Here is a 26,129-nt window from a genome sequence, read left to right as displayed (position 1 = left end):
GCTGGGTGCCCCACTCTGCCACAGACATCACTGTCTGCGTAAGGCTATTGTTCTGTGCTCTTCATGGTGGGAATAGTTTTCAGTCTTCCTATTCTGTCTCACCTCATCCTTCCTCTGATCCGTCATTAAATTAGATAGTTGCCACTGTTAGGACTAAATGATAATTCTTGGCATTAAAGCCTTTGGACACTAGGCTACAGTAAGCACCTCGAACCATTTAATGCAAATTACCATGCTCAAAGAGTTCTCAATAAAATGCAGAAATTTAGAGTAAAGGTTAGGTGTGCGTGTATGGGATAGAGGTAAGAAGATTAATTTTAGAAGTTAGGTGGAGCAGAAGGCCAGAATAAAAGGAGGAGGATGAATAATGTAGGTTGAGTAGAGCCGAAGATCTTCAGGGTGGTGGAAGAGCTTGGGTTTCACGCAGAAATTAATAGTTCGTTATTAAGAGAATTTCAGCTGATTCAGCAGAAGGTAAATATCTAATTTTCCAGAAGAAGCTTTAAAGGAGCAATTTCTAGTGAAAGACCAAATGAACAGTTTCCACTCCTTCCTTCTTTGAAATTAATGCGGAAATTACCAGAACAGTACAAAGCGTAGTTGTGTTTTCATTTGCTTTCTCACATGAAAGTAGTCTTGTTAAATAACTAAAATCTCACTGAGATTCTTGATTCTTTTCCTTCTTAGGGAGCTGAATGTGCAAACAAATTTGAAGTTTGTTCATACCTCATTTCATGGAGTTGGACATGACTACGTGCAGTTTGCTTTCAAAGCATTTGGCTTTCATCCCCCTATTCCTGTACCTGAACAAAGAGATCCAGATCCGGACTTCTCTACTGTCAAATGCCCAAATCCTGAGGAAGGAGAATCTGTGCTGGTATTTTTATTTTTACTTCATTAGAGTTATGTATTTCTATGGACTTTTCTCTACTTGACTCTGATGCTGAGGTGAAAAACAAGAAGAAGAAGGGGAGTACCTGGCTGGGGGAGACAACAGGGAGTACCTGGCTTTTAGCAGTTTTAATGCAGTGGGCAATCCATATGGGATTTTCTTTAACTGCATGTTTTATATATATATAAAAGACTGTGGGTTTATTTTTTTTTGTGTTCATTTTTTCCCCACTCCCTTTCTTCCTACCAGGAGTTGTCATTGAGGCTTGCAGAGAAAGAAAATGCTAAAGTAGTAGTGGCCACTGATCCAGATGCAGATAGACTAGCAGTGGCAGAACAGCAGGAGAAGTAAGTGATGGGACCTTTTACTTTATCTCATTTGGCAGAAGAGGTAGTGAAAGTTGCAGGATATCTCCAAATGGTAGACAGGCACACACCTTCAGCCCACTCCTTCCTGTTATGACTTAGCTATTTGGGTATTTTTCTTGCTAGCTTTGTCTTTTGGTATAGCTTCACCTGAGAAAATGTGTCTTCAATAAAATCAGTTAATAACTCAGAAAAGATTAAGTACTTACCACTGTTACAGTAAATGGCCAGATAAAACTTAACTTAAAAGTTGAGTGGCTGCTAAAGTAAAATTTTGTGATTAGTTTTTTTCACTTCTGTTAAGCAAACAAATTCTGCCTTGAGACAGCCAGCTGTTGTGGAATTTTGAGATTTTTTTTGTTTCCCCCCACCCTGACTGCTTCATATTGAATAGAAATTATTTTTCTTCCATTAACAGGCAAAATTTCTGATCATTGTGTAAGTAACTGTCTGTAATGCGTGGTTGCACAGGCGTTGCCTGGCTGCAGTGTATAGACTGCATAGGCTGCTATACTTCTGTTTGATAAATTAAAAAGACTTAGGCTGATTTAGAGCCGACAGCAAGGATACTTAATTGGCATCTTTGCTTGCTAACAGCCTGCACCAGGTTTGTAAGTCATTGAGATGTGATTAAATGTGGAGTCCTGTTAGTACAGTGGCTTTGTATAGAGCAGCTTGTCAGTGCTGTGCTCAGATTCTTATTGTTCCAGTGATTACAGAGAACATCTGCCCCTGAGTAGATGCTCCTAGGAAACCTGAAAATGTTCTTATTTTCTGTCCTGTCTTCAGTGGTTGCTGGAAGGTGTTCACTGGCAATGAGCTAGCAGCTTTGTTTGGGTGGTGGATGTTTTCTTGCTGGAAGGAAAACTGCTCTGAAGATGCTGATGTGAAGAATGTTTACATGTTAGCGACCACAGTCTCCTCAAAAATTTTGAGGGCAATTGCACTTAAAGAGGGATTTCACTTTGAAGTAAGTATGATTTTTGTGATGTTGTCTTGGCAGAGTAAAATCTGATGGCCATATTCTCCATTTAGTGTTACCCCCTGCTTATGACTTCACAAAATGAAAAATGGACAGGTAACCTCCAGTCTTTTTCTGGGAGTTTTTGATGTGTTCCAACTTGCAGAAAATGCTGTTCTACCTACACAAGCCTGATTTCAGCATCTCCAGTGTTTCTCACTGCATGTTATAGTGAATGCAGGCTGCGAGTTCAACTTAGGCAAAGCTGCAAGGAGGCTGTAACAGGTGACAGAAATCAAACCCTAGTTTACATGTAACACAAATGCCATTGTCTTGGTTATTTCCCTAGAGATAAATTCTTCCATGTGAGAGAATGTGCAGCTTGGAGCATTTACTACAAAAATCAAATGCTTTTTGATGGATTTGTAACAAACACTTAGAGGCTGCACAATCTTCCTTCAGGTGTCCAGATCTGTGGTAGGCTTTAAATTTGATTTTTAGTTCAAAATTGTGACAAAGGCACTTGTATGTTCAAATCATTAAAGCAGTTTCATTAAGGACTTGCTAAAAAAGAAAATGGGTGGTGCCCCTGCAGACTGACAGTTAATTTGAATGCAGGAACTAAAATGAGACTGTTGGATGCAACGTAAGAAATGCAAGTCTTCTAAAGCTTAACACAAAGAAAGATCCAGGTCTTGTTTGATATGTGTTTTAATTAAATCCGTGAGTGATAGGAAAAAATATTGTGCCAAACAATGAGGAATTAAAAACTAAAATTAAAAGCACTATGAAAACCATTTTGAGGGTTTTTTTTTGATGGTCTGAATTTGCTTTAATTGGGTTAAATATCACAGCCTTGCAGTGAATTTCATTTTCTCACTAAATACTGTTCATAATTTTTTTCTGGAAAGGAGCACATTTGACTAGTAAGTAGCTAGGAATTTACAGAACCTCTTGGTCTCCTCCGTAAAATATTCCTGTCTTTGTACCTTCTTTCTATTCAAGAAGGACTGTTTCTAAGCTTTTCTCTGCTTTTGCATGATTTGCAGAACACGGGCAGTGCTCTTCCCTCACATCACCCAAAATTGCTGTTTATATTTCTGTAACTTCTCCTTTTGACTAACTTTATACTTGTCTCATCTGAAAAGTGCCATGGAAGATCTTACCTGATCTGATCTAACTGCAGTCTCTAGCACGTTCATTCCTTGATATTCATGTCCTAGTTGAGTATTAGCTAGTAAAATGCTGTCGAGTGACTCTTAGCCTTAGGTTCATACTCTATACCGAAGATACAACTTGTCTAATATTTGTCTTTACAGTCTCTATTCTGTCGGTCAATTAATTAGATTTAAATTAAGGGAAATTATTTCAAGAAAATAGGAAAAATGTCCTTAAGCTTTAGTGTTTTGACGCTGCAGCAGTCTTTCCCATTTACCCTAAAATTCAGAATGGATAATAATTTTTTTTTCAGTCTAGGGACCCCATTTTTTCCTGAACTTTGAAGTCTAGCACACTGGAGTCCCATTCAAGGGAGCATGTTGGAAGTGAAGGGAATAGTGGCTGCACTTTCTTCTTTGACTTGAAACTTGTTAATGCAGTTTTCTGTTTCAGGAAACACTCCCTGGTTTTAAATGGATTGGAAGCAGAGTAAAAGATCTCCTAGATAATGGAAAAGAAGTTCTCTTTGCTTTTGAAGAGTCTATTGGTGTGTATATTAATATACTTTTAAAATGTTGAACTGTGGGGAAGGAATGACACTAAAAAGTGTCACAGTTATGAAAAACTCAGAAGTAATTTTTTTATTTGTTGTTGTAGTTACCAATGTTGGTATTTTGCACTCATCAAATCAACTTGCCAACTACTATAATTAATGATACGTGAATCTTGGATTCTGATATTGTTTGTGCAGTTTCCTCATACAAACAATTTCAATCTGCTACAGATTGAAAGTCCTGAGATGCCAGGGTCAAACAACTGTTGCTTTGTGGCCTTTTAGCTGAGATTAAGCATAGGGTCTGTTCTCAAGCAGTCCAGGATTTTACAGACCTGGCAAGATTACTGGCAAGATTCTACGGTATCAGTGTGCTGATATTTGCAAAGCAAGCGAATCATTATGTTTAGTGCTGTACTATGAGACATCCCCTCAGAGCAGGTGTTATCAGTCTGGAATTAATTGATTATAGCATGTATCTTTCTAGCCTTATTGACCCGTAAGTTAATTAGATTTCTTAGAAAAGGTGAATGCGTATCCAGTAATAAAAACAGCTTACATGTATTAGCTGATTTTTCTTCTACAGGAAAAAGGTTGAAGCTTAAGTCAAGTAAATTAGTGTAATAATGTCAGCTTATCTTTTTCAGTCATTCTTTTTTTTGTTTCTAGGTTTCATGTGTGGCACATCAGTATTGGATAAAGATGGTGTAAGTGCAGCTGTGGTCATAGCTGAAATGGCAACCTACCTGGACAGCAAGAACTTAACATTAGCACAGAAACTTATCGAGATACATGAAACGTAAGCTGTATTTTTTGCGAGTGTGTTCTACTTAACTATTCTGGAGCTGAGAATAATCTAGTAAATATTTTTAATGCCTTCATTGGCTATTTTCTCATTGTGAATTGTTTTTTTTTTCTGGTTCTGTGATGGACTTCAGTGTTACAGATACCAGTTGAATACTGTCTCCCACAGGACTCAAGAAGCCTTTTCTGTCATATTTCTGCAATAAATTGTGCAAGAGCAGAATTTTGCACATGGATCATCAGGGCAGCCTTTTCTTTTGTATTTGATTCATGCTATGTTACTACTTTTGTCTTCTGATGGGTGGCTATATCTTAGTTGTGGTCCGTGTACCTCTTGTTAGCGTTTAAGATTTTTGCTTCTGCACAGTCTGGGGAATGTTGGAAGAACATGTGCTGCTCTTGCAGAGGTTTGTAATAGAAGAGAGACTAAAGGAATGGCTGATGTTCAATAGCTGTGGACATGGTTGACGGCAATAAAATGGGAAACATGCTTGTGTCAGAATTAAAAACCATCCTGTGATAAGGCCAGCTCATCAGCTGAAGTTCCTGTTCTTTATATTAACTAGCAGCATGGTACAAAAAAATCATACGTGCCATTCCTTTTCATGCTGGCCCAGCAGACAGACTGTGGCACTTGAACTTGGAACAGAGAAGCAGAAACAGTGGTTGGCATTTGTCAGTCTGTGGCACTTGGGATTTTCCTCTGTCATATGCAAACTGTAGCAGAAAGAAATCTGCAGAGCTGATCTGAAAAAGCTGTTGGTGATGATGATAACAAAGATTAATTTTCCGGTCACTTAATTTTTTTAAGCTACAGAGATCTATTGAATGAGGAGTGAGTGGAATATAGTGAAGAACAATTTAAATTACAGTGTGCAAACGTATTTGCTGCTCCTAGCGGGGCCAGTAATTTTAACTTGAATGAAACAATCCGTCACCTTCCTCAGAGAATGTTGAAATAATCTGTTGTTGTGGCTGCTTACGTGGCTACAGCAGACAGTTTTTGATGGTGTGGGAGTGATATCACATGAATTTCCTGAGGGCTACCAAGGCTGCACTTAGCCAAATGGTTTGCTTTTATTTCTTTGCAACTGCAACCTTTGCTTGAATTTAAAAGTAGCTTAGGATGATATGAGTAATGCAGCGAAATCTGCTTCAGAGTCCAAACATTTGTCTGTACATATGTTTCCACAGCTGTGAGAACTGCTTTCTTTCTGTTGTTGCTTTTCCAAACGGGCTTTCTTTAGATACCAAATGTGCAGAAAACTTCTCAATCTTGTAACTGAAAATGTTAATCTGCTTGTAGGTATGGATATCACATATCAAAGACTTCTTATTTCTTGTGCTATGATCCTCCGACTATCAAAAGGATATTTGAGAAGCTTCGGAACTTTGATGGTCCACAGTCTTACCCAAGCTTTTGTGGTATTTACAATATATTGCATGTACGAGATATTACCACTGGCTACGATAGCAGCCAGCCGAATAAGAAATCGGTGAGTTACAAAGTGTTTTTGCAGAAGAGGTTTTGGTTTTGAAGAGACTGAAAGTTAAATACATCAAGAACTGTGCAGGAAGATGTATTATGTCAACTAAGATGGCAGCATAATTATCATCTGCTTAACAACAGGAAGAAAACTGCTTAAATGTGTATTGGCTTGACTGTTGTTTTGACTATTTTGGTACAACAATGAATGAACTTTACTAGTTGAAGTGAGCTTGATGCTCCTACAACTCTTAACCTGTCTATTAGGCTTCCAGATGGTGTAATTTGAATAGAAGTAAGAGGCAATCCCGTTTTCCTGAAATATGGAGTCTGATTTAGGAGATAGACCTGCCTGTTAAGCTGAAATTACTTGTTCTAGTCTGTTGCATTGGCTAGTGCATGTATACTGCAGGGACTTTTAGCATTTTTATTTGGGTTTATGTACTGAATGTTGTATTTACCCCTCACCTTTCTCCTCAAAATCCCACACCAAACCCCACAACTTTTTATTAGTTGAGGTGTTCTGTAATAAAATGTTATTTATGTAGGTGCTGCCAGTGAGTAAAAGCAGTCAGATGATCACTTTTACATTTCAAAATGGTTGTGTTGCCACCCTTCGGACAAGTGGAACAGAGCCAAAAATCAAGTACTACGCAGAGATGTGCGCGCTGCCTGAACAGAGGTCAGTAGCAGGTCTACATGCACACACTGCCAGGGGCCTTTGGGCCAAAAGGTCAGTATGCAGGAATGCAGTCCTTACCTGGTGGGGAACTCCTCTGCTGCCTCCTTGGAGACCTGGTGGGGAACTCCTCTGCTGCCGTCTTGGAGACCTGAGCCTCAGCTGACTGTTTCAGCCTTTTGAACTGACCAGTTCTGATGAACTGGTGCACGTTCTTGCTCGTAAGGGATCATCTCTGTAAAGAACTGAATTTTTAGCATCTGCTGCAGTAGGAGACTTATTTTATTCACCCAATTCCTCATTCTCTTAGAATTAAAAAGTGATGAAGTTGTGCTGCTGCTGGCAAGTACACTTAAACCCATCTGGATTCCTGTTGCATTGGGAATCTGCTATGTTGTTCTCAGCTACTAGGTAGTAACTGGAGGTCTGCCCCTTTTTGACAGCCACCTAGATTGAGCCTCTTCCACTTTAAAAGAGGGGAAAAACATATAGGGTATGTTTACACCATTCAAATCAGAAGTGTGAATGAGGAGCTAAGGTTCATCAATTTGGACTCGATGATCCAATGGGTCCTTTCCAACCTTGTGATTCTGTGATTCTCAGTCTAGATTATGGAGAGGAGCAAGCTCTTAAACTGGATTCCTAACCTGTACTGCATGAGTACCCCTCCTTTTAGACTCATGTCCCAACATTCCTGTGGAGCAGACAATGGGGAATAACAATGTAAATGGGCTTCTGATTCAGTGTTTATTTCTACTTACTGGCAGGAATTGAGGGTGAGCTTTTTTTATCACTGGATATTTTGGTCAGATTTAGGCAGTCAGTGGATAGTGAGTGGTAGATTCTTTGCTTGTAAAATGTGCCCATGGCAGGATATGCAGATCCATGCCTAGGCAGCTTTCCATAGGTTGCTGTAATGGAACATGGCTTAAAAACATGGTTAAAAGATGGGCTTCTGCTGTTCTTCATTCTGGTAAGTCGGAGAAATACTTTGACCTTGAATTTTAGTAACACCCGTAGTTAATGGCAGTTATTATCTGGAACATTGGACTGAAAAGCTTTCAAGCTTTCCTTGTTCAAGGCATGAAGTGCTCTGTAGGAACCTCAAAAGGCACTCTTCTTTGGGGAAGCTTTGCAGATACTTCTGAGAGTTGCTGTTTATTGATTATTCTTAACTGAGCATCAGGAAAGTCGGTTTTATTGCAGCATTTTTTTTAGCATTTTCTTGAAAAGGAAGTGGTGACCTGAAGGACAGTGATATATATTGCCAGTTCCACAAACGAACAAAGCAAATGTAAATAGGCCTGGTTTGCCTATTCTGTTAGACTGAGTTCCTCTTCCTTTAATGAGACTTAAGTGTTTTAAAGGAGTATTGCAGTGCATTAGTGTTTGTGCATGTGGATGTTATCTTTTGATGTGAATGTCTGGTTGTTTAGATAGGGAAAAGATCAGTATATTAGGGTGTTCCCTTGTGAGCTGTGACACTTCACCCGGTTACAAAATCCCCCTAAATTATACTTTAGTCAAAACACCATCAGATACCCTCGATGGGCATGTGGACACTGTGAGGAGAAGGCTATAGATATCTACCTCTTCGATTAGTAGCTTTTTCTTACTTTTGAATCCATTTACAGTCTGTCTGACCAGTTTTGCATTGATTTTGCTGTCATTAGTTCTTGTGTCCTTTCTGCTAGAGCCCTCTAGTGGCAATTATTTTTTCTTCAATTAAATTCATGTAATATTGCAGTAGTCTCTACTGAAAAATGGCTTGTTAAAGCAAGCAGGCTGGAGTCTCTACACATCGGTGCTGGTAGGAAGCATAACTGACCTAGTCCATCACTGTCAGATTTTGTTTTTTTCATTTTTTATACTAGATATCTGGTGTTTATCAAATGTCTGATGTAGTATTGTTCTCTTTCTAGTGACAGAACGGTGCTGGAAGAAGAACTTCAGAAGCTTATTGAAGCTTTGATTGAGAATTTCCTCGAACCTGATAAGAATGGGCTGATCTGGCGCTCTGCTTAGGTCTCCTGTAACTGGTGTTCAAAGAAGTGACCGCCTGCACTGCGTCATGTGAAACAAAGGAACCAAGTTTAATACATGTGTGTGTGTATGTGTGTTAAACAGCTATATTTTTATTCTATAAAGAAGGAGCATTCTTCTGTCAGGCTTTTCACTGAAGTCTAGGCTAGAAAATTGGGATAAGGAGAGGAGGTGAAAGAAAAGGATGGAATTTATTATAATTTTCTGTCCTTTTGACCAAAACACTAATTAATCTGTACCAATGCAAATCAATGCAGCCCTAATAGGTTTTAAGACAGCTGATCTTAGCCAGTAGATCTTGTCTTAAACTAATTTCAGGTACCCAAAACCATGTAGTTGTGGTGTTTGAAGGAAGTGATCAGTCTAAAGTGACAAAAAAGCCTGCTTATTCATAGCTGTTGTGCGTGAATGTGGGTATCATTTTTGCAGATCTTAATGACAAAAAAATGTTGAAGTAGAGTTCAGTGGTTAGCACTTCTTGTTTAGGCAAGTTGTTCAGTAGGATATTTTTCAACTACTTAAGTATCCTGTTGTTAAAGGTGCTCTTGGTGCATTGTACCTTTCCTGTGTGTATCTTAAAGTATTTACTTGGCAGTGAAACAATAGTGGCAACGCATGCAGTTCCACATGCAGTCTGGGTTTTGAATTACATAGTGCCTTTCCAAGGCTTCCACAGGAGTAGAAACTTGTTCATTCCTTGGTTAAACTCCCATTCTAGATACTATAGGCTTTGTAAATGTTCTTTTGTCCCACATCCCTGAAGGATCTTAAGCTTTTTTTTTTTATAAAGGTTTCAGAAATTTAGTAACTTTGAATGAAAAATCCGGTTAGTGACATTTTTTTGTTTTGGCTTGAATTCATACTGTCTGTATGAAAAAGAAAAGGTGAAAGTGAGATACTGACACCATTATTTGGTTCTTTTTTTTAGTTACAAAATCATGATTTTTTTTTTGTCATGTCTTGTAAGCTAATTTCTGTTAGAATAGCATTTTGCAAATACTATTATTCCTTATTTTTTAGGGCAATTTCTTAACAACTTCCCATTATCTGTTTCCTACTTTTGCTTAAGTAGAAAGTGATATTGCTCATCACTTTCTCCAGAAAAATTCTTGTGTAGTTATCTAGTATCTCAGAAAATAAGCCCTGGTTTTGGCACAGACAAGCTGTGGAAGATACTTTGACTGAGAAACTACCCTTGATGAAAAACTATGTATTGATTTAATTGAGAGTAATACTGGTTAATGTGTACTACTAAGTTTCAAATATAAGCCTTCAGAGTGATGTCAGTGTTCTGAACATCTCCCTGCTATCACTTTAAAGTAATTAAATAAAAGGAATAGGTAAAACTGAACACTTAACTGCTGTGTTGAAGAACATGATAAGAACTTAAGTTGCACTCAAGTTAAAGGCATTGTTTTGCCACTATTGTTAAATCTCTAAATTTTTCCTCCGTATTATTATACCCTTACAGCTTGATGCCATAGGATTGTGTGGAGTGTTTTTGTATGTGTTACATCTAGATGGCTTTAAAGAGCGCCAAGGTTTCTGTGTCTATGCGGGTATTTGGTATTTCATGCTGACAGCAGCTTTGCACTATGACTGTGGATAAGTATTTTGCTGTATATGAATGTACATGTACTGCGGAAGGTCTGTGTTGTGCAAATTCTTATTTGCCAGCAATATTTATTTATTTTTTATTTTAAGAGAAAATATTTCAAAATTGTTCTGCATTGAATTGAAATGTATGCCAAAAAACTTTTTTTCTTCTTGATTGTACATTTGACTGATGTGGTGGGGAAAATGGGCAGAATCATTTATGCTCAGAATATGCTTATGTTATTGTACAGCACTGGGTAGGTCTCAGAAGGTCTCATTTGTGACTGCTGCTTTGTTTTCATTTTCCACAAAAAGGTGCAGTTCTGGATCCTGACTGCACTGAATTTGAAGGAGGGCTCGCTGTGTGTTCCATTGGCAGCAAATTGAAGCCTTAGGTGTTCTGGGTTTTGTTTGTCAATAGCCTCCTAGTAGCTCAAAAGAGAACAAGTGACTTGGAACATAATTTTGAACAAAGGTAAATGCTGTAAAAAGCGTAGTGTGTGTGCTGAGGCCAGTTATGTGTATATTGTAGCAGTTAGCATTAGGAGTTATGTCTTGTGAGTTACGTTTGTGCTTGTACAAAGAGCAGGAATCTGCAATTTCCCAGAGATCTGCTTTATATCAGTAGGCAAGTGTTGTAAATGTAGTATGGAAGAAAGCTGTGATTATGTTTTCAAATGGGCATCCTTAGAAGTTAATAACCGTTCATAGTCTAAATAAATAAAAACAAATATGGGGAGTTAAGTACCTGGAATTCTTCTTGACAGTAGATTTGAGCAGTAAGTTGTAGACGTACTCTCTACCTCAGGGGAGAGGGTATTTCAAGGACCTGAAAGGGTACTTGTGGGCCAGCTATAGCCCAGCGGTTCCTTTGGTGTTTCACGAGCTCTTTGTGTGTTTCTGGAGAATGCATGTTCCAAATTACAGTCTGATTTTAAGCACTCTGTCAAGTGACTTGGAAGAAGGATTATTTCAAATGACACCCTGAGCCACAGCAAGCTTTTGAACAAATTATAGGAGATTGCTCATGCAGTAACCCTCGGGCCACTTTGGGCAGGACAACATGTAAACATTGTGCTCTACACTAGGGCTGGTGAGAATGGCACTGCCTGGAGTCTCTGGCTGAAAGCACCAGGGGAAACTTGAGGCTGACCCAGGGCTTTTGGAGTCAGGGATTTAGAGGATCCGAAGCTTGCTATACTCTGAAAAAGAGAGATTGGTGGCATGCGAAGGGGTTTGAGCTGCTTTGGAAGTGGTTGGTACTGAAGCACGGATTCTGTTAACACTCTTACTGCCAGTGCCGGGCTGAATGTTCAAAGGGAATGTTCCTTCTACACATTATGCAGCTTGATGCTACGTGGAGTAACTGGGTCATGCTGATCACACAGGGAGCTTGAATAGGAAACCCCAGTTAACCAGGAATCTTGGAAGTGATTATGGGCTGGACAGAAGGCAAAGACTTGGGAATGGCACTAGAGAAGGAGGTGATGTGTGCTGAAGAGGGTGCTGTGGCTACCTAAACCCTGATGAGAGGCATTGCAGCCAAATGCAAGAACCAGCCAGTACTGGCATTGGTCACCCTATACATAAGAAATGAACACAGAAAGTTCATTTAGTACAGGAGGATGAAGCCGGGCTGTCCAGAGGAGGAAGAGGCAGAACTCTACTTGGCACTTGTCAGGCTGCATTTGGAATATTGTGTTCAGTTTTGGTTCCTGCCATACAAAAAAGGGACACTATGATGATCAGAGGACTAGGAAGCCTACCATACACAGTAAGGCTGAAAGAACTGGGCTTATTCAGCCTTGAGAGGAGGTGGCTTAGGGGAGACCTTATTACCATGTACCGGTACATAAAGGGTGTTTGATGGGGACTCCCTTTTTACAAGGAGTCACATGGAAAAGACAAGGGATGGTGGATATAAGTTGCTGCTGGGGAGATCCTGATTGGATTCCAGAAGAAAATTTTTCACTATGAGAACACTTAAACATTGGAATAATCTTCCCGCGGAAGTGGTAGATTCCCCTACACTGGACATTTAAGGCTCAGCTTGACAGGTGCTGGGCGATCTCATTTAAACTCTGTATCACCCAAAAAGTTTGGACCAGATGATGCTTGAAGTCCCTTACAACCTGCCGTTCTGTGATACTATGACTATAAATCAGACATAGTCACCAATCCCTATCCTTGAGTGAGTTGCAAGGAAGAGCAATGACAGATGGGAGATATTCCAGGAAAATTGCTGCTCCATTTTCCAGTCCCATTGCACATCATGGAGTCTTGCTTTCCTGAAGGTGGCTGAACACCTGCCTGCTGATGGGAGGCAGTGAATCCAAATCCTTCTGAAAACCAGTTTTGCTACAAAAAAAAGTAAGGTCAAGAGGACCTGCACAAGAGATCCAGGTTTTAGGAATAAGATGGGAAGATGAGCATTGCCAGGTCCCAATGGATGTGATCATCAAAATAAGAGCTATGTCTCTACCAGCTAACAAAAACAACTTTTGTAGTTTAGCCCTTACTAGCTGAACAGCATGCAGCTGCTGCTCCTGGGCAGCTGCCTCCACCCATATTGTCTCCTTGACCAGCTGCAGCTGCACCTGCACTGCCCTCTCCAGTCAAGCAGACAGATCCTTGGGCTTGGCCTGCATGCAGTTGGTATCCTGTCTCGGGACGATGCAGCTCACCCATCCCTCCCCTGCTGTCCATCTGGGTGGTAAAATCAGCTTTGAGATGCTTCAAACATGATACCAGGCTGGTGACTTGGGCAAGGCTGCTCCTCCTTCTCCACTGCTGCTGCCTGGGTATACTTGTCCTGCTTTTGGCTGGGATGGAGTTAGTTTTCTTCACAGCAGCTGCTGTGTTTTGGATTTAGTATAAGAATTATGTTGACAACACATATTGTTTTAGTTGTTGCCAGGTCATGTTTATGTTTGGCTGGGATATAATTCATTTTCTTCCTTGCAGCTGTTTTATAGATCTCGTATGAGAAAAGTGTTGATAATTCACTGATGGTTTTAGTTGTGAAGAAACTAAGGACTCTTTCAGTTCTGCATGTTTCGTTAATGTACAGTGCAGGGTGAGCTAGCCAGACTTGCCAATGGAATGTTCCAGACCATACCATCATACTCATTATAAAAATGGGAATTGGACCGGGGAGACGGAGAAGCAATCCAGGTTCTGTGTTTGGTCCTCTGTGTTCTGCACTCACTGCAATCTCTCCCGGCATTCCAGAACCAGCGCATAGTGCTTTTGGAAGGACAGCAACAGGCACAATGTGTTGAATGTATTTTAAGTGTATAGTAACTATTGCTGTTTTTAAACTGCTGCTACCGTTTTCCTGCTGTATTTGAACTGTTTGATATATTTATACTGTTCTATTTGTGGACCTCTTCCTTTATCCCCTCCCTCTGATCTTCCTTCCCTTACCTGTATTACTGTGAAGGGCTACAATTATCTTATTTTACTGCCCTGTAACTTTGTTATATGTTGTGTTAAGAGTTGTTGGACTTGTGTACAACCCACTTCCAGTTGTCAACCGTCCTTTACTGCTTTACAGATAGGAACAAAGGCTTCTCCAACTTGAGTAGGAAGGAAGCAGATAATAGATCAAAGTACGCTTTGGATGTTGTTTACTAGGTGCTTCCAGTTAAAATACATCTTTTGAAAGTTTGTCTCCAGCAAGTCATTGGTTTCAACTGTAGTCATACAGCCAATGATTTGATCTCAGCATCTGATAAAGTTACGAGGGCTTGGTTTTCTTTTCCCCTTTTGATGTGATAGGCTTAATGTCTATCCTGCTCAGATACATGGTGAAGTTGCATTTCTGTGGGCCTAAGACAGGACCTTTATGAGTACAGGAGACTTGAAAGGCAGGGTTGAATGTTTACGATATAGAGCTTGTAGAAGAATTTGTTACCCTAATTGTGATGTGGTGTCCGGCGTGTGGTTTAAATAGCTTCAAGTGCTATTTGTATGTTTTCTCCTGCACCTCTAAAGGATGCTTCCTGCCATGGTATGAAGTGAATCAAACTTTTGTATGGACAAGAAGGAGGGAATGCGTTTAACACTTGTGAGTTTGACTGGAAGCTTCAAGCACAGCTCTAGTGGCACAAACCCTGTTTTCTCTTTGTCATTGGTGTGGTGTCCCACTCAGATGGTGAGCCAATTCTACTTCATGTGCCCTTCCCAAAGCCTGGGCCCCAGCAGGATGCAGTCTGAAGGACCCAGCTTTCCCTTGGGCTACAGGAGAACTGGAATCTTGCTTGAGTAAGTCTCCTAATGTCCTTAATTTTAAATACCTGTCTCTTACTTCTTAGGACAGGAAATACTTATTTGTGTCATTCACAGACTAAATTAAGAATAAAAATTCTGTGTGTTTGTTCCAGATGTTGAGGTAACTTACAATGTACAGCACACACTGTGGCTCCTTTACCTGCCTCGAGCAGTTCTTGACTGATCTCAAGCTGTTGCTGTATCTCTAGTTGGAGGACACCTGCGTGTTGCAATCGATGATTTAGTGGTACTCAGGTAGCACTTTGTATCCCCTCTCTGTCTGACTTCTGAAGTCTCCGGGATTTCAGTTTCTGTTTTTTTTTAAAGGGAGTGTGTTTGTGTGAAACTTTTGGCGTACTGTGAGAGAAGCCTCCATGGGCGATGATGGTTTCTGTCATTGGAGCAGGGTGGAACCGGCAGTCTGCTTTAGAAAGCACTTGAATGTTCTCTAATTTTAAAACTATTACTGTCATCACTTCATTTTGTCTTCCCCCCCTCTTTTCGCCATCTTCTCTCCCCAAGTAAAAGAGGGGGACTTTTTGCATGGCGATGCCTGGATGATCAGAATCCATCCTGGTACCAAATTCCAGGTGTGTGGCATGTTTTCCATCCTCCCTCACCCTTTGCGTGCTCAAGAATAGCTTTGTTCGAGGTGATTGAAGTATCTGAAATTGCGTTGTTCTTGTCTAGAATCCTGGGGAATTCTGGATCTGTACTCTTGTTTACCAGGTATCTGTTCTTCTGTGAAACTAGGGCATATTACAAATACAGAGTGAGAATTTGCACTTTTCTGAAGTATTTCTGTGTGTATTGCTATGTGGATTTAGCTGAATGAAGTGTTATAAGTAATAAAATATTCCCTTTGTAGCTGTAATTCTTCGTGTTTCTTTGTTCTTCTTTAGCCAAACACTATTGCCCCAAAACCAGGGCTGACAGTATATGTTCCTGACTTACTGTAGGAGGAATATTGACTGTGTGCTACTTAGATACCTAAAGTCCCATGAACAACAGTGTTTCCTGAAGAAGATGTTCAGAGCTCATCCTTCTGACGGTGCTAAATGTGATCTCTTCTGTCAAGCTGTGATACTATTTCCAAGGGGCTCAGCACCGAAGGTGTCCCTGGGCAGAGCACCAAGGACCGACATGCAGGTTGTGACCTGAGGTCACCACTGATGCCACTACGGAGCTAGTGGGAAGAAAATTGGATGTTTAGGGCCACAGGACAGGCAGGCACAAGCCAGAATGAGGAGAGGATGGTGTTTTGAGGGTGAAGTTGCTACGGGAAGAGCAACAGCCTAGAAGGGAGCAGGTGATGGCAGTGAGGGGATCTGTTAGTGAGCCTGTGGCACAGAAAAGGGAACCGAGGAGTGGAGTGGCTGGGGTTGTAGGGCACTGCAAGGCAGAAAGTAGGTCCAACCCAGGGGGAACGCTTGTCCAAAATGAAGGTTTTGGCTCCATTTTAGAGCCCCACAAGGGAAGCTCGTGAGGGAGAGGGACTGCCCTCTTGCTGTTGTCAGATGACCATCTGCTGGGGATTTTGTGGAGTTCTTACATCAAACTTGGAGACCACAGTTGATTTCACCCTGGCTTGGCTTTAATATTTTAAGGCTATAAATCGTTGTCAAGGTTGGTACAAGATGGTTCCTGAGGGCACAGCAAGTCCAGGACGATTCCCACATCCCTTCAGTGATGGCTGCAGGCTCCATCTGTGGGGGTTCTGCAGGTGAGTCATTATTTTTTCTCCTTGCCAAAACTGAAGAGTCCCCCCTGCTCAATACCATAGCCCCTCTCCATCTCCCAGATCACCAGAATTAGCCCTGAATTATCCCCCATGCTGCACTGATGGTGCAACAGATGGTGCTTTCCAGGGAGAAACTTAACCGCACCCTTGCAGCATTGTTCTCCAAAGGGACTTGAACAGGCTGGACCTACAGTCTGAGACCAATGGCATGTGGTTTAACAAGGCCAAAGGCCGGGTCCTGCACTTGGGGCACAACAACCCTGTGCAGTGCTACAGACCAGGGGAAGAGTAGCTAGAAAGCTGCCTGGAGGAGAAGGGCCTGGGGGTGTTGATTGATGGTGACAACATGAGCCAGCAGTGTGCCCAGGTGGCCAAGAAGGCCAATGGCATCTTGGCTTGTATCAGAAACAGCGTGGCCAGCAGGTCCAGGGAGGTTATTCTCCCCCTGTACTCAGCACTGGGGAGACCACCCCTCGAATCCTGTGTTCAGTTCTGGGCCCCTCACTACAAGAAGGATGTTGAGGCTCTGGAGCGTGTCCAGAGAAGAGCAACGAAGCTGGTGAAGGAGCTGGAGAACAAGGAGAGAATGAGGGAACTGGGGTTGTTTAGCCTGGAGAAGAGGAGGCGGAGGGGAGACCTTATTGCCCTCTACAACTACCTGAAAGGAGGTTGTGGAGAGGAGGGAGCTGGCCTCTTCTCCCAAGTGACAGGGGACAGGACAAGGGGAAGGGCCTCAAGCTGTGCCAGGGGAGGTTCAGACTGGATATCAGGAAATTTTTTTCACAGAAAGGGTCATGGGGCACTGGCAGAGACTGCCCAGGGAGGCGGTGGAGTCTCCATCCCTGGAGGTATTTAAAAGATGGGTAGATGAGGTGCTCAGGGACGTGGTTTAGAGGCAGATAGAAATGGTTAGACTCGATGATCCAAGAGGTCTTTTCCAACCTGGTGATTATATGATTCAAAGTGGTTTTTAAATGAGAAAACCGTGGAAGGATGTGGCGATGGAAGTGTTTATTTGGGTTGGGGGGAAGGGGAGCAGTGGCATCGCCCACGGACACAGCAGGGCAGGGAGCGATGGCTGAGCCTCTGCAGCAGCCCCTGGTCTGTAGTTACAGGACCTGGCACTGGATGTCACCACGAGCCCGTGTAGAGCCCTGGAAGATGCTGCAGCTGGCCTGCTGCACCCCTCTGGAGGCATGTGGAAAACCAAGGGATCGGATGGGCACCCCTGGGTTTGGGGTGCAGAGGAGCTGGGTGGGCTTCAGCAGGGAGGACTCTGGGACAAGGTTCTGCTGCTGTTATTCCTGCTCAACGGGGACGTCTCTTCCAGGAATAGCACAATACAGCCTACTCCTGGAAACGTGGGAGCGGTTTGGGGAACCAGAGCATTGCATGGAAGCTCCCGGGTCCATCTGTGCTGCTAGCTGAGCTCTGGGACCCAGGAACATCAGACTGGAAGCAGCCACAGTCGCTGGAGGCTGGTAAGTCCTGGCAGAAAGTGGTGCTTGGCTTCACATTCAAGTCTTGTCAATTTAAATATTAATTTAGTAACTAAATTAATTACCAACGTGCCAAGTACAGTCCACATTGTCTGCCCCTTGGGCTCAGCATTTCCAGGGGCTCACAAGAATCTCTAGGGTGTCCATGTCTCATGGTTATGTCCTGCTAGTTGGATCTACCTCACCATGGGAGGACGTGGCTGGTGCCCTGGATGCTTGTGGGGGCCATGGGCTGGTGTCTGTGTCAGAGCAGCAGGAAGTGATGAGGGTTGCTTCCATCGCATTATGAGGGAAAGCTAATGAGTGATTTCTATGTGTTTGCAGCAAGATATGGAGCATACCAGAGCACCTGAAGTCCCTTCAAAGGGCTTGGGGTTAGACTGGGACCAGCAGCACCCAGAACGTGATCCTTGGGGTCAAGAGTAGACCCTCAACTGTGCTGGTCCCCAAAAGGGTAACTGAGGCACAAAGCAAGAGAGAAACAGCACCCAAAAGCCCAGCAGTACAGCCAAATTCAGCCCATGTTCCCTGAGCACCAGTTCTGGTCCATGGGTGATAGACCTTGATTGTGGGTTACTGATTGATCATTGGGATACAGGGTCCTCAGCAGAGAGATAGCAGTGATGCTTCTCCCTCAGTGCCACCAGTGTGCCAGGCATGGGCAACCTGAGCAGCTCTCACTCCTGCACAGCCAAGAGGGACAGGAAAGGAGGTAAATACCTGGGATTGTTGCTGCAAACTTGGGTCCCATCTCCCAGCTTGCTTACCCCAACTGCACAATGTCACCTTGCTGCTCTGCAAGGACGTCCCCTCATTACGCAAGGGACAGGGAGCTGGGCAGGACTGAGCTGAGCTTATGGTGTGCTCACGGTCCTCAGCTTCTTACTTCTCCCAAGCCAGATAGCTGCAAGTGTCTGCCAATTTGAGCTGTCCTGAAGGGAAGGGCAGTTGTGCAAATTATATCACGATGGCAAGGGAATGGAGCTGTGAGCAGCTGTAATGTGGCAGCATTGCCAAGGGCTGGGGCCAGCCACACCGGTGTAAAACCACAGGAGTGGAAAGAATTGAAGGGAGGGAACTGGTTTTATCTCTGAGCTGAGGATGTGTCCTGAGGCTGAACAATTAAAAGTGATGAAGATCATCTAAAAATAGGTATTTGTAAATGTCAGGTTGGTGAGTGCTTGGGAAATGTGCTGGAAGAATGGAGCAGCTCTGTGGGGTTATCTGTGATGGTGCATCCTTATGCAGGATCACGGATCAATAGTGATCTGCTCTGGGTTGATGCTGCTCATCCTGGCCCTCTGAGAAACCTCCAAACCCTCAGAAACCAGCTGACGTGGATCATCCTGGATATCTATGGCCAGAGGCATCTTCTGTTCTGTTTTATTTTGATGGGAGCTGCAGAACTTCCCAGCTCTGCTTAAATGGTAGATGGGGTGGGTAGAGATGGGCATCAGATTGATCCTTTGATGCAAGGTATTTCTCAGTGGCTTTCAATGGGGGAAAACTCCAGCAAAGACCCCCACTGACTGCAGTAAGTACTACACGGTGATCCCAGCCCCGTGCGCTGGGTGATGTGCTGCCAAAACCACCTCAAAGTTGTTCTGGTCCCTGCTCTCCAAGCAAATGATGGGAGCCTGGTAGCATGGGGACACTCTGCAGACATCCACTCCATTGCCTCCAACTCTGCCAGCTTCTCCCCTATCCCCAGAATCCCACTGGTCCCCAATGTGCCAAAAACTTGCTTAAAACAGCTGGGAAAGCAGGTTTATTTTGAAAAATAATCCAGATTGGGATAGATTAGTGGAAACACGTCCTTCCCCATCTGCCCAGGTGGTGCTGTGCCAGCTCCCTGCAGGGCTGCCCAGAGCCAGGGTGGAAATCCCACCCCCAAAGGGGATGATATGGCTGAGAGGGCATGAGGCCATGGGGCTGCAGCCTCCGGGAGTGCCCTGGGGTGTGGGGGGAACTGCTGGACCCCTTTGGGGGATATGGGGGGGTTCTTCCTCAGCTGAGCTCCCATCAGTCTCAAGTGCTCTGCCTCCCAACAGTGTCTGTCCTATCCTGCCCCTGCCTGTCCAGGTCCCTGATTTGCCTGTCTCTTGCCCATCCTGGCCTGTCTATCCCCACTCTACACGTCCCTGCCTCAGCCTCCTTCCCCTGCCTGGCTCTTCCAGGCCCAGCCCATGTTAGCCCTGTGTCCCTGCTGTCCCCGGGCAGGCTGTGCGCAGGGGGGGGTCACACCACTGGTCATGCTGGAAGCTTTGACATCCTACCCTGTGACTGGGCTGGGTCCCCCCACCCCCTCTTTCCCAGGATAGGTCCCCAGACCCCCCCTTATTACTGGGGGCTCATCACTGTGCTGAGCAGGTCCGTGCTCGGCTGCAGCTGGGAGACCCCATCTCCCCAGCTAATCAGGCACACGCACAAATAGGTGGGATGCTATTTAACCCTGATTTGTTTGGCAGGGCACAAGGGCCACCTCTGAGCTGGAGGAAGTGCAAGCAGACTGGAGACTGTCCTGGACGTGCAGGTCCCAGAGCAGCCCAGTTTTAAGTAAACCCTGCTGAAGTTTAAAATCCACTTCTGTGGGGTTGTTTTTTCTGCCCAAACTCTTCCCTTCTATGCGGCACTTGGCCCTGCTTTGTTTGTGCCTCAGTTTCCCCAATGTACAAAGGCAACAGCTTCCACTTGCTTTTTCTAAAGGAATAAATAAAGAAAATAAACACATTTTAAAAAGAATTTTTTTTTTCCTCTCTCTGTAGGCTTGGGTTAATCCTTGCTAATGGAGGATGAAGATCAAGGAGCCTAGTGTGAAGCTTCTCAGAGGTGAAGCTGCCTGGGGAGAATGTATTGTTATTAATTCTGTGTAGTTTTGGAAGGAGGAGGCAGCCAGTGGCTAATTTTCTTCCCTGACTCTGCCAGAGTGCTGGGACATCGCAGCCCCACGCTCGATGGGGACAAGGATGATGCTCCAGCCCAGTTACTTCCACTTGATGAAGCAAATAGCAATCGCTGTGCCAGTATTTTTGGCCTCTTCTGCACTAAACGAGACCATGCTTGGCCACCTCTTCTACAACTCTGGGCGCTACGGAGAAACTTCCACCAAACTTGAGCAAAAATGCTTCTCAAAATACCGAGGGATGCCCTGGTCCAGTGACATGAGCACCTCAAATACCCAAGGGCACGTGCAGGGGGAGGATGGATGCAGGCAAGGCAGGTACCATTGCCTCGCCCAACTCCAGCTACACCTTCGCCCACCTCCTCAGCTAAATCTCACTGTTTGCCTCTTGGCCAGATTAGCCCAAGAAACAGCTGAGTTCTTTGGAAAATAAGGAAGGAAAACTGGATCTGAAAGACCAATGACTTATGAGGATCTCGTACACAGGGCATATAAAGAGACATTTTTGGGTTTTCCCCTGTTTGTCAGAGATGAGCCACTGTGGAGGGCTCTGAGTGTCCTTTGCTTGATTTGTATCAGAGATGCTGTTTATATCCTGCATTTAATTAGGCTCAAGGAGCTGTCAGGGTAACTTTCCACTCAGGCAGCAGCACGCTGCCGAAGGCTTGAGGCAGGGGGAGGTTTGCATCCCCCTGGCCAAGCCCTTTACAAAAAGAGACTGCACGGAAACATGACGGCAGCTAAATTTCTCTAAACACAGAGCTGTCTTTAGGAACCCAAGCAGCACGGTTTGAGTATCAGCTTGGTAACAAGTGTTGGTTTCACTAATCCAGTGGTTCCCTAATCCTACTGACTTGTCATGCACGGGGTGTGTGCTGTACAGAATAATCCTAACGCTCACAAGCCATAAGAGCTACACTCTTACAGCTGGTTGTCCACCCAACCACCCACATCTGCCTGCTCGCATATTACCTTTGCTGGGCTGATGGGGCTTTGCCTTCCCGGGGAGGGTCAGCACCTTCCCCCCCCCACCCCAGGGTCTCGGTGCACCCAGTCGGGATGGGGAGCGCAATGCTCCAAACCTCTCACGGCTTAGTGCTGAAAGGAGGAGTTTCCCCATCACTGGGGGCTAAAAGCCACTGCATCCCTCCCTTTGGCCTCAGGGAAAGCCAGAGCAACCAGCTGCCTGTGCTAGCCACCCTCTTTGGGAAAAGGCTTTGGGGCCAGGATGTGTTTGGCCACTTTTCTGTCTGCCCAGAGATTTCTTTCCCTTTATCTGTTGCCAGGCACCGGTGGCCACTGCTGGGTGGATACTGCTCAAAAAAACACCTGTCTGTCTGCAGAGCCCTCCAGGCACTTTTCCTCCTCACTGTAAGATGTTAAATCTTGCCGGGACTTCCCAGCACTGTCCCCACAAACTGATGCTGCTCCAGGGAAGTCACGGTCCAGGACAAGCCGTGATGCTCAGCAGCATTTGCTCCTGGCATAGGGTGCTCTGCCAGATGTACAAATCCACCCCATTGCTGTTTCTCTTGCTCAGGGGCTCTGTTTTGGCTGCATGGAGGTGTGACATGGAGGAGGTGGAAAAGCAGATGAGGGTGAGGGGCAAACTAAGATTTCTTCCCATAAACCTGCCTGGTAACTCATTGCATGGGGCACTGAGTCGGGGATGGAGCCCACAAGCTCTTAGCATGGGGAGAAAACTGCAGGAAAAAGTCCCCAAAATGTAACAAGTTTCTGCCAGAGAAACTCATCTCTGATGACCTGAACTGTGGGGTCTCTGGGGCTTCACCAGGAACTGGGACAGAGCCAATACCTGGCTCCGCTGGCAAACTAGTTCCTTGCTTAGCAGGACCAGCCCAGAGCACCCAGGAAACTAATCATGACTCCCAGTGCTGTATCCCTACCTGAACACAGCCCAGATGCACGGCTCTGCACATCTCCCAGTTCCTTTCCCTACCGGTTTGCCCACCTTGACCATGGGCATGAAAGGGAAGAAAATGTACAGAGGAAAAAATGCAAAGGACCCTACACCAGGTCTCATCATTCCCAGAGTCTCTGGGCACACCTGGGATGGAAATAACTGTGCTTTGCCCTGGCAGAGATTTCTGTCTGGCGTAGGAGCTGGATATGCACATACACAGAGGCTCAGGGGACCATAAATCCAACAAAACTCTTATTTACAAACCAAACACACTGGGTACCTGCTGCTCCTCATGTCAAGGATACCAAAGCACCCAGCAAACATCAGTGCTGGCCCTAGCATGATCGTAGGCAGTGAGGATGCAGCCCCCATCCTTACCCTTTCCCACTTGCTCGTACCAGCCTCCTGGGATGGAGAAAGGCAAACACAGATGTATCAAATGCAACACTTAGGTTTTCAGCCCAGCAGTGAAATTCAGCATTTTAAGATACTACTTTGCAAAAGCTACGGCTTCATTTCAGGGTAATGCTGTTGGTACCATCCCCCCCTCCCAACCCCCCATATGTGTAGATGCTCAGTACTCTGGTATCTCAAGAATTAGGTACCAAACCACCTAGGAGATAAAACCTGCTTTAGAAACCTAGTACCTGGACCATTTTCCCAAACCCCTGCCCCACTACCAGGGAAGGACCAGGACTAGGACTGGCAGAGCCTGAGCTCTGTGCACAAGCCATGCAAAACCTTTATGCATCTCTGGCCACCAAACCAGCCCAAGCAAAGAAGTTTCTGAGCACCAGCAAAACTACAGAGGAGACCACAGCTGCCTTCCTCCAGCAAAGAAATTGCAACGGCATTGCCTGAGTCAGGGGGACACTCGGAAATCATTGCAAGAAGCTTTACGGAAAATAGACGATAAAGTGGATGCAGCTTTCAATATATTTGCTCTAGGATATAGTAACAGGCACAGTTCTAAAGCAAACACGGGCGGCTGAACTAGATCGAGAGCTTTTGCTTCGCTCGTTTTAAATTACAAAGTGCTGAGACAGCCTAGTCTAGGATATATTTTAGAGTCAGAAAAGAGATACCCCTGCGTGCCCTGGGGAACATGCACGCAACCGGCGGAGGCGTTTCCTACACAGCTGCATCGTTTTGTGCCTGGAAGGAGATGGAAATGTCATTGAACAAAATCAAATGGATAAATGGGCTCAGAAAAGCATATTGCTTCTTGGGGGGAGCAGCTGGACGGTGTGTTTTCCTCTGTGTTTGAAGAAAAAAAATAAAGGAAAAGAAAAAAGAAATCAAGATAAGTTTTGCACCTGTCAAATAGAAATCTAATAGGAAAGAGAACTGTACATGGTCAAAGTCAAGCCCAGGCTCCAGGAACATCCAGGACAGTTTCAGGTATTTTCAGCTGCTTCCTTGGATGTGCCAAGCCAACACTCACGTGCACTCGGTGCTGAGCCCTGCCGACAGCGTGGCATCCCACAGTCTGCTGAAGAAACTCGCTGCTGGAGGGGAGACACAGGAAGCGGCTCATAATCCTCCCGGGAGCACTGGGGCTGCATGTGCCAGCATCCTGTGGGATCAATCTGGATGTGCTTCCCCCTGCCCATGGGCACCGGGATGGGGGGAACGGATCCATCCTGGTCCTCTCCAGAGTCTAGTAGGGCCTGGGCAGGAAGTGCCAGTCCGGAGCCCTCTGAGGAGAGTGCGCCCTACTGTGATGTGCCCCGGCACCCATCCCTGTGTCCGGCTTGTCCTCAGCAACCAATTTTCAGTGGTGCCATGGCAGGGAGATGGGGCTGGGGCTTTGGTAATGTGGATGCCAAGAGCGGAGGTGTTGAGGGGTGGCATGGCAGGTGGATCATGGAGGGATAAGAATGGGATGTCAAGGGTGCCGTCAGAGCCCAGGGGTGCTGACGGCGCTGGTACGTCGGGGATCGGCATCCTGCTCGTAGCGGTAGTGGTAGCCCTCCATCTGGTCGCGACAAGCCTCGCGCAGGTTGTGCAGCCAACGCTTGATGCCGCGTCGGTTCAGGTAGAGCACCATGAGAAAGACGATGCCGATGAGGGCCAAGACGATGCCGAAGAACACGTACGAGGCCGTCTCCAGCTGCCCGGGCTCGCTGCCCTCGCTGCCCGTGCACACCAGCCCGTCAGGCCGCAGGCGCAGCAGCGCAGTCCCGCGCAGCGGCGAGGGCCCGCTGCAGCGCAGGCTGCGGGCATCAGGCACGCGGGCGGTGGTGGCGCGAAGCCAGGCGAGAAAGGGGCGCAGGGCACAGTCGCAGCTCAGCGGGTTGGCCCCCAAGGTGAGCCGCAGACCCCGCAAGCCCGGAGCGTCGAGGCTCCGCAGCTCGGCGGCCGTCAGGCGCTGCAGGGAGTTGTTCCGCAGGTCCAGCTCCTCCAGCCCCGCGGGCAGCAGGGCGGTGGGCAGCGCTCGCAGGGCATTGCCCCCCAGCTCCAGGCGCCGCAGGCTGAGGTTGCGCACGGCCAGGGCGAGCTGCTCCTCCAGCGGCGCGGCCAGCAGCGCCTGGTTCAGCTGCAGCGTGCGCAGCAGCGGCGCCCCCGAGAAAGCGCCCGGCGCTACCGAGAGCAGCGGGTTGTGGCTCAGGTCGAGGGTGTGCAGGGCGGGCAGCCCTTGCAGAGCCATGTCCTCGACGACCTGGATGTTGTCGCTGTGCAGGCGGAGCAGGCGGAGCTCGGGCAGCGGGCGGGCGGCGAAGGCGGCGCGGGGCAGCGCGCTCAGGTTGCTGCCGGCGATGCTGAGGTTGCGCACGGTCACCGGCAGCTCCCTCGGCAGCTCCTCCAGCCTCTCGTAGCGGCACTGCACCAGCTCCGGGGTGGTCACGCAGTAGCAGGCGGCCGGGCAGCCGGCGGGGGCGGCGGCGGGGGGCACGGCCAGCGGCAGCAGGGCGAGCCCCAGCCAGGGCAGCCAGCGCCCGCCGCACCGCCCTGCCCGCTCTCCGCCGCGGGCCATGGGGGGGACGGGGGAAGACGATAAGGGGGGCGGGGGGTGATGGAGGGGCGGGGGGGGACGGCTCTGCCTCCCTTCTCCCCCCCCCCGGCTCCGCTGGCTCCGGCGCCGCGCCCGCACCCGGCGGCTCTGCGGGCAGCGCTGGCCGCGCCGCTGCCCAAATCGGGCTGGGGGGGGGGGGGGGGGGGGGGGGGGAGGGGGAGGGAGGAGGAGGAGGAGGAAGGGGGACGGGTCGGGGCTGCCTGCTGCTGCGGGATGGGCGGGGGAGAGGCTGCCGTCG

General features: G+C 46.0%; 2 protein-coding genes across 2 annotated transcripts in view; one reads left to right on the top strand and one right to left on the bottom strand.

The window, feature by feature from the left end:
* The window catches only part of PGM2L1 (phosphoglucomutase 2 like 1), a 36,425-nt gene extending 26,702 nt beyond the window's left edge, over positions 1-9,723 (top strand). Inside the window, exons 7-14 of the mRNA XM_009566399.2 lie at positions 688-877; positions 1,142-1,239; positions 2,047-2,227; positions 3,830-3,923; positions 4,599-4,728; positions 6,040-6,229; positions 6,768-6,901; positions 8,821-9,723. Coding sequence (XP_009564694.2) covers positions 688-877; positions 1,142-1,239; positions 2,047-2,227; positions 3,830-3,923; positions 4,599-4,728; positions 6,040-6,229; positions 6,768-6,901; positions 8,821-8,923 — 1,120 coding nt within the window. The 3' untranslated portion in view covers positions 8,924-9,723. The remainder of the gene's footprint in view (positions 1-687; positions 878-1,141; positions 1,240-2,046; positions 2,228-3,829; positions 3,924-4,598; positions 4,729-6,039; positions 6,230-6,767; positions 6,902-8,820) is intronic.
* Positions 9,724-16,339: 6,616 nt separating this feature from the next.
* On the bottom strand, positions 16,340-25,873 carry TPBGL (trophoblast glycoprotein like). Its single transcript, XM_054056719.1, has one exon. It carries the CDS (start codon positions 25,850-25,852, stop codon positions 24,776-24,778), a length of 1,077 nt encoding a protein of 358 aa, XP_053912694.1. The 5' UTR covers positions 25,853-25,873; the 3' UTR covers positions 16,340-24,775.
* Between the last annotated feature and the right edge of the window lie 256 nt (positions 25,874-26,129).

The sequence above is a fragment of the Cuculus canorus genome, chromosome 1 (genome assembly GCF_017976375.1).
Source record: "Cuculus canorus isolate bCucCan1 chromosome 1, bCucCan1.pri, whole genome shotgun sequence".
Taxonomy (NCBI): Eukaryota; Metazoa; Chordata; class Aves; order Cuculiformes; family Cuculidae; genus Cuculus; species Cuculus canorus.
This window is presented reverse-complemented; position numbering and strand designations above follow the sequence as displayed.

Excerpts from the sequence above, each read along its gene's own strand:
- TPBGL (XM_054056719.1), bottom strand. The coding sequence starts at position 25,852 with ATGGCCCGCGGCGGAGAGCGGGCAGGGCGGTGCGGCGGGCGCTGGCTG.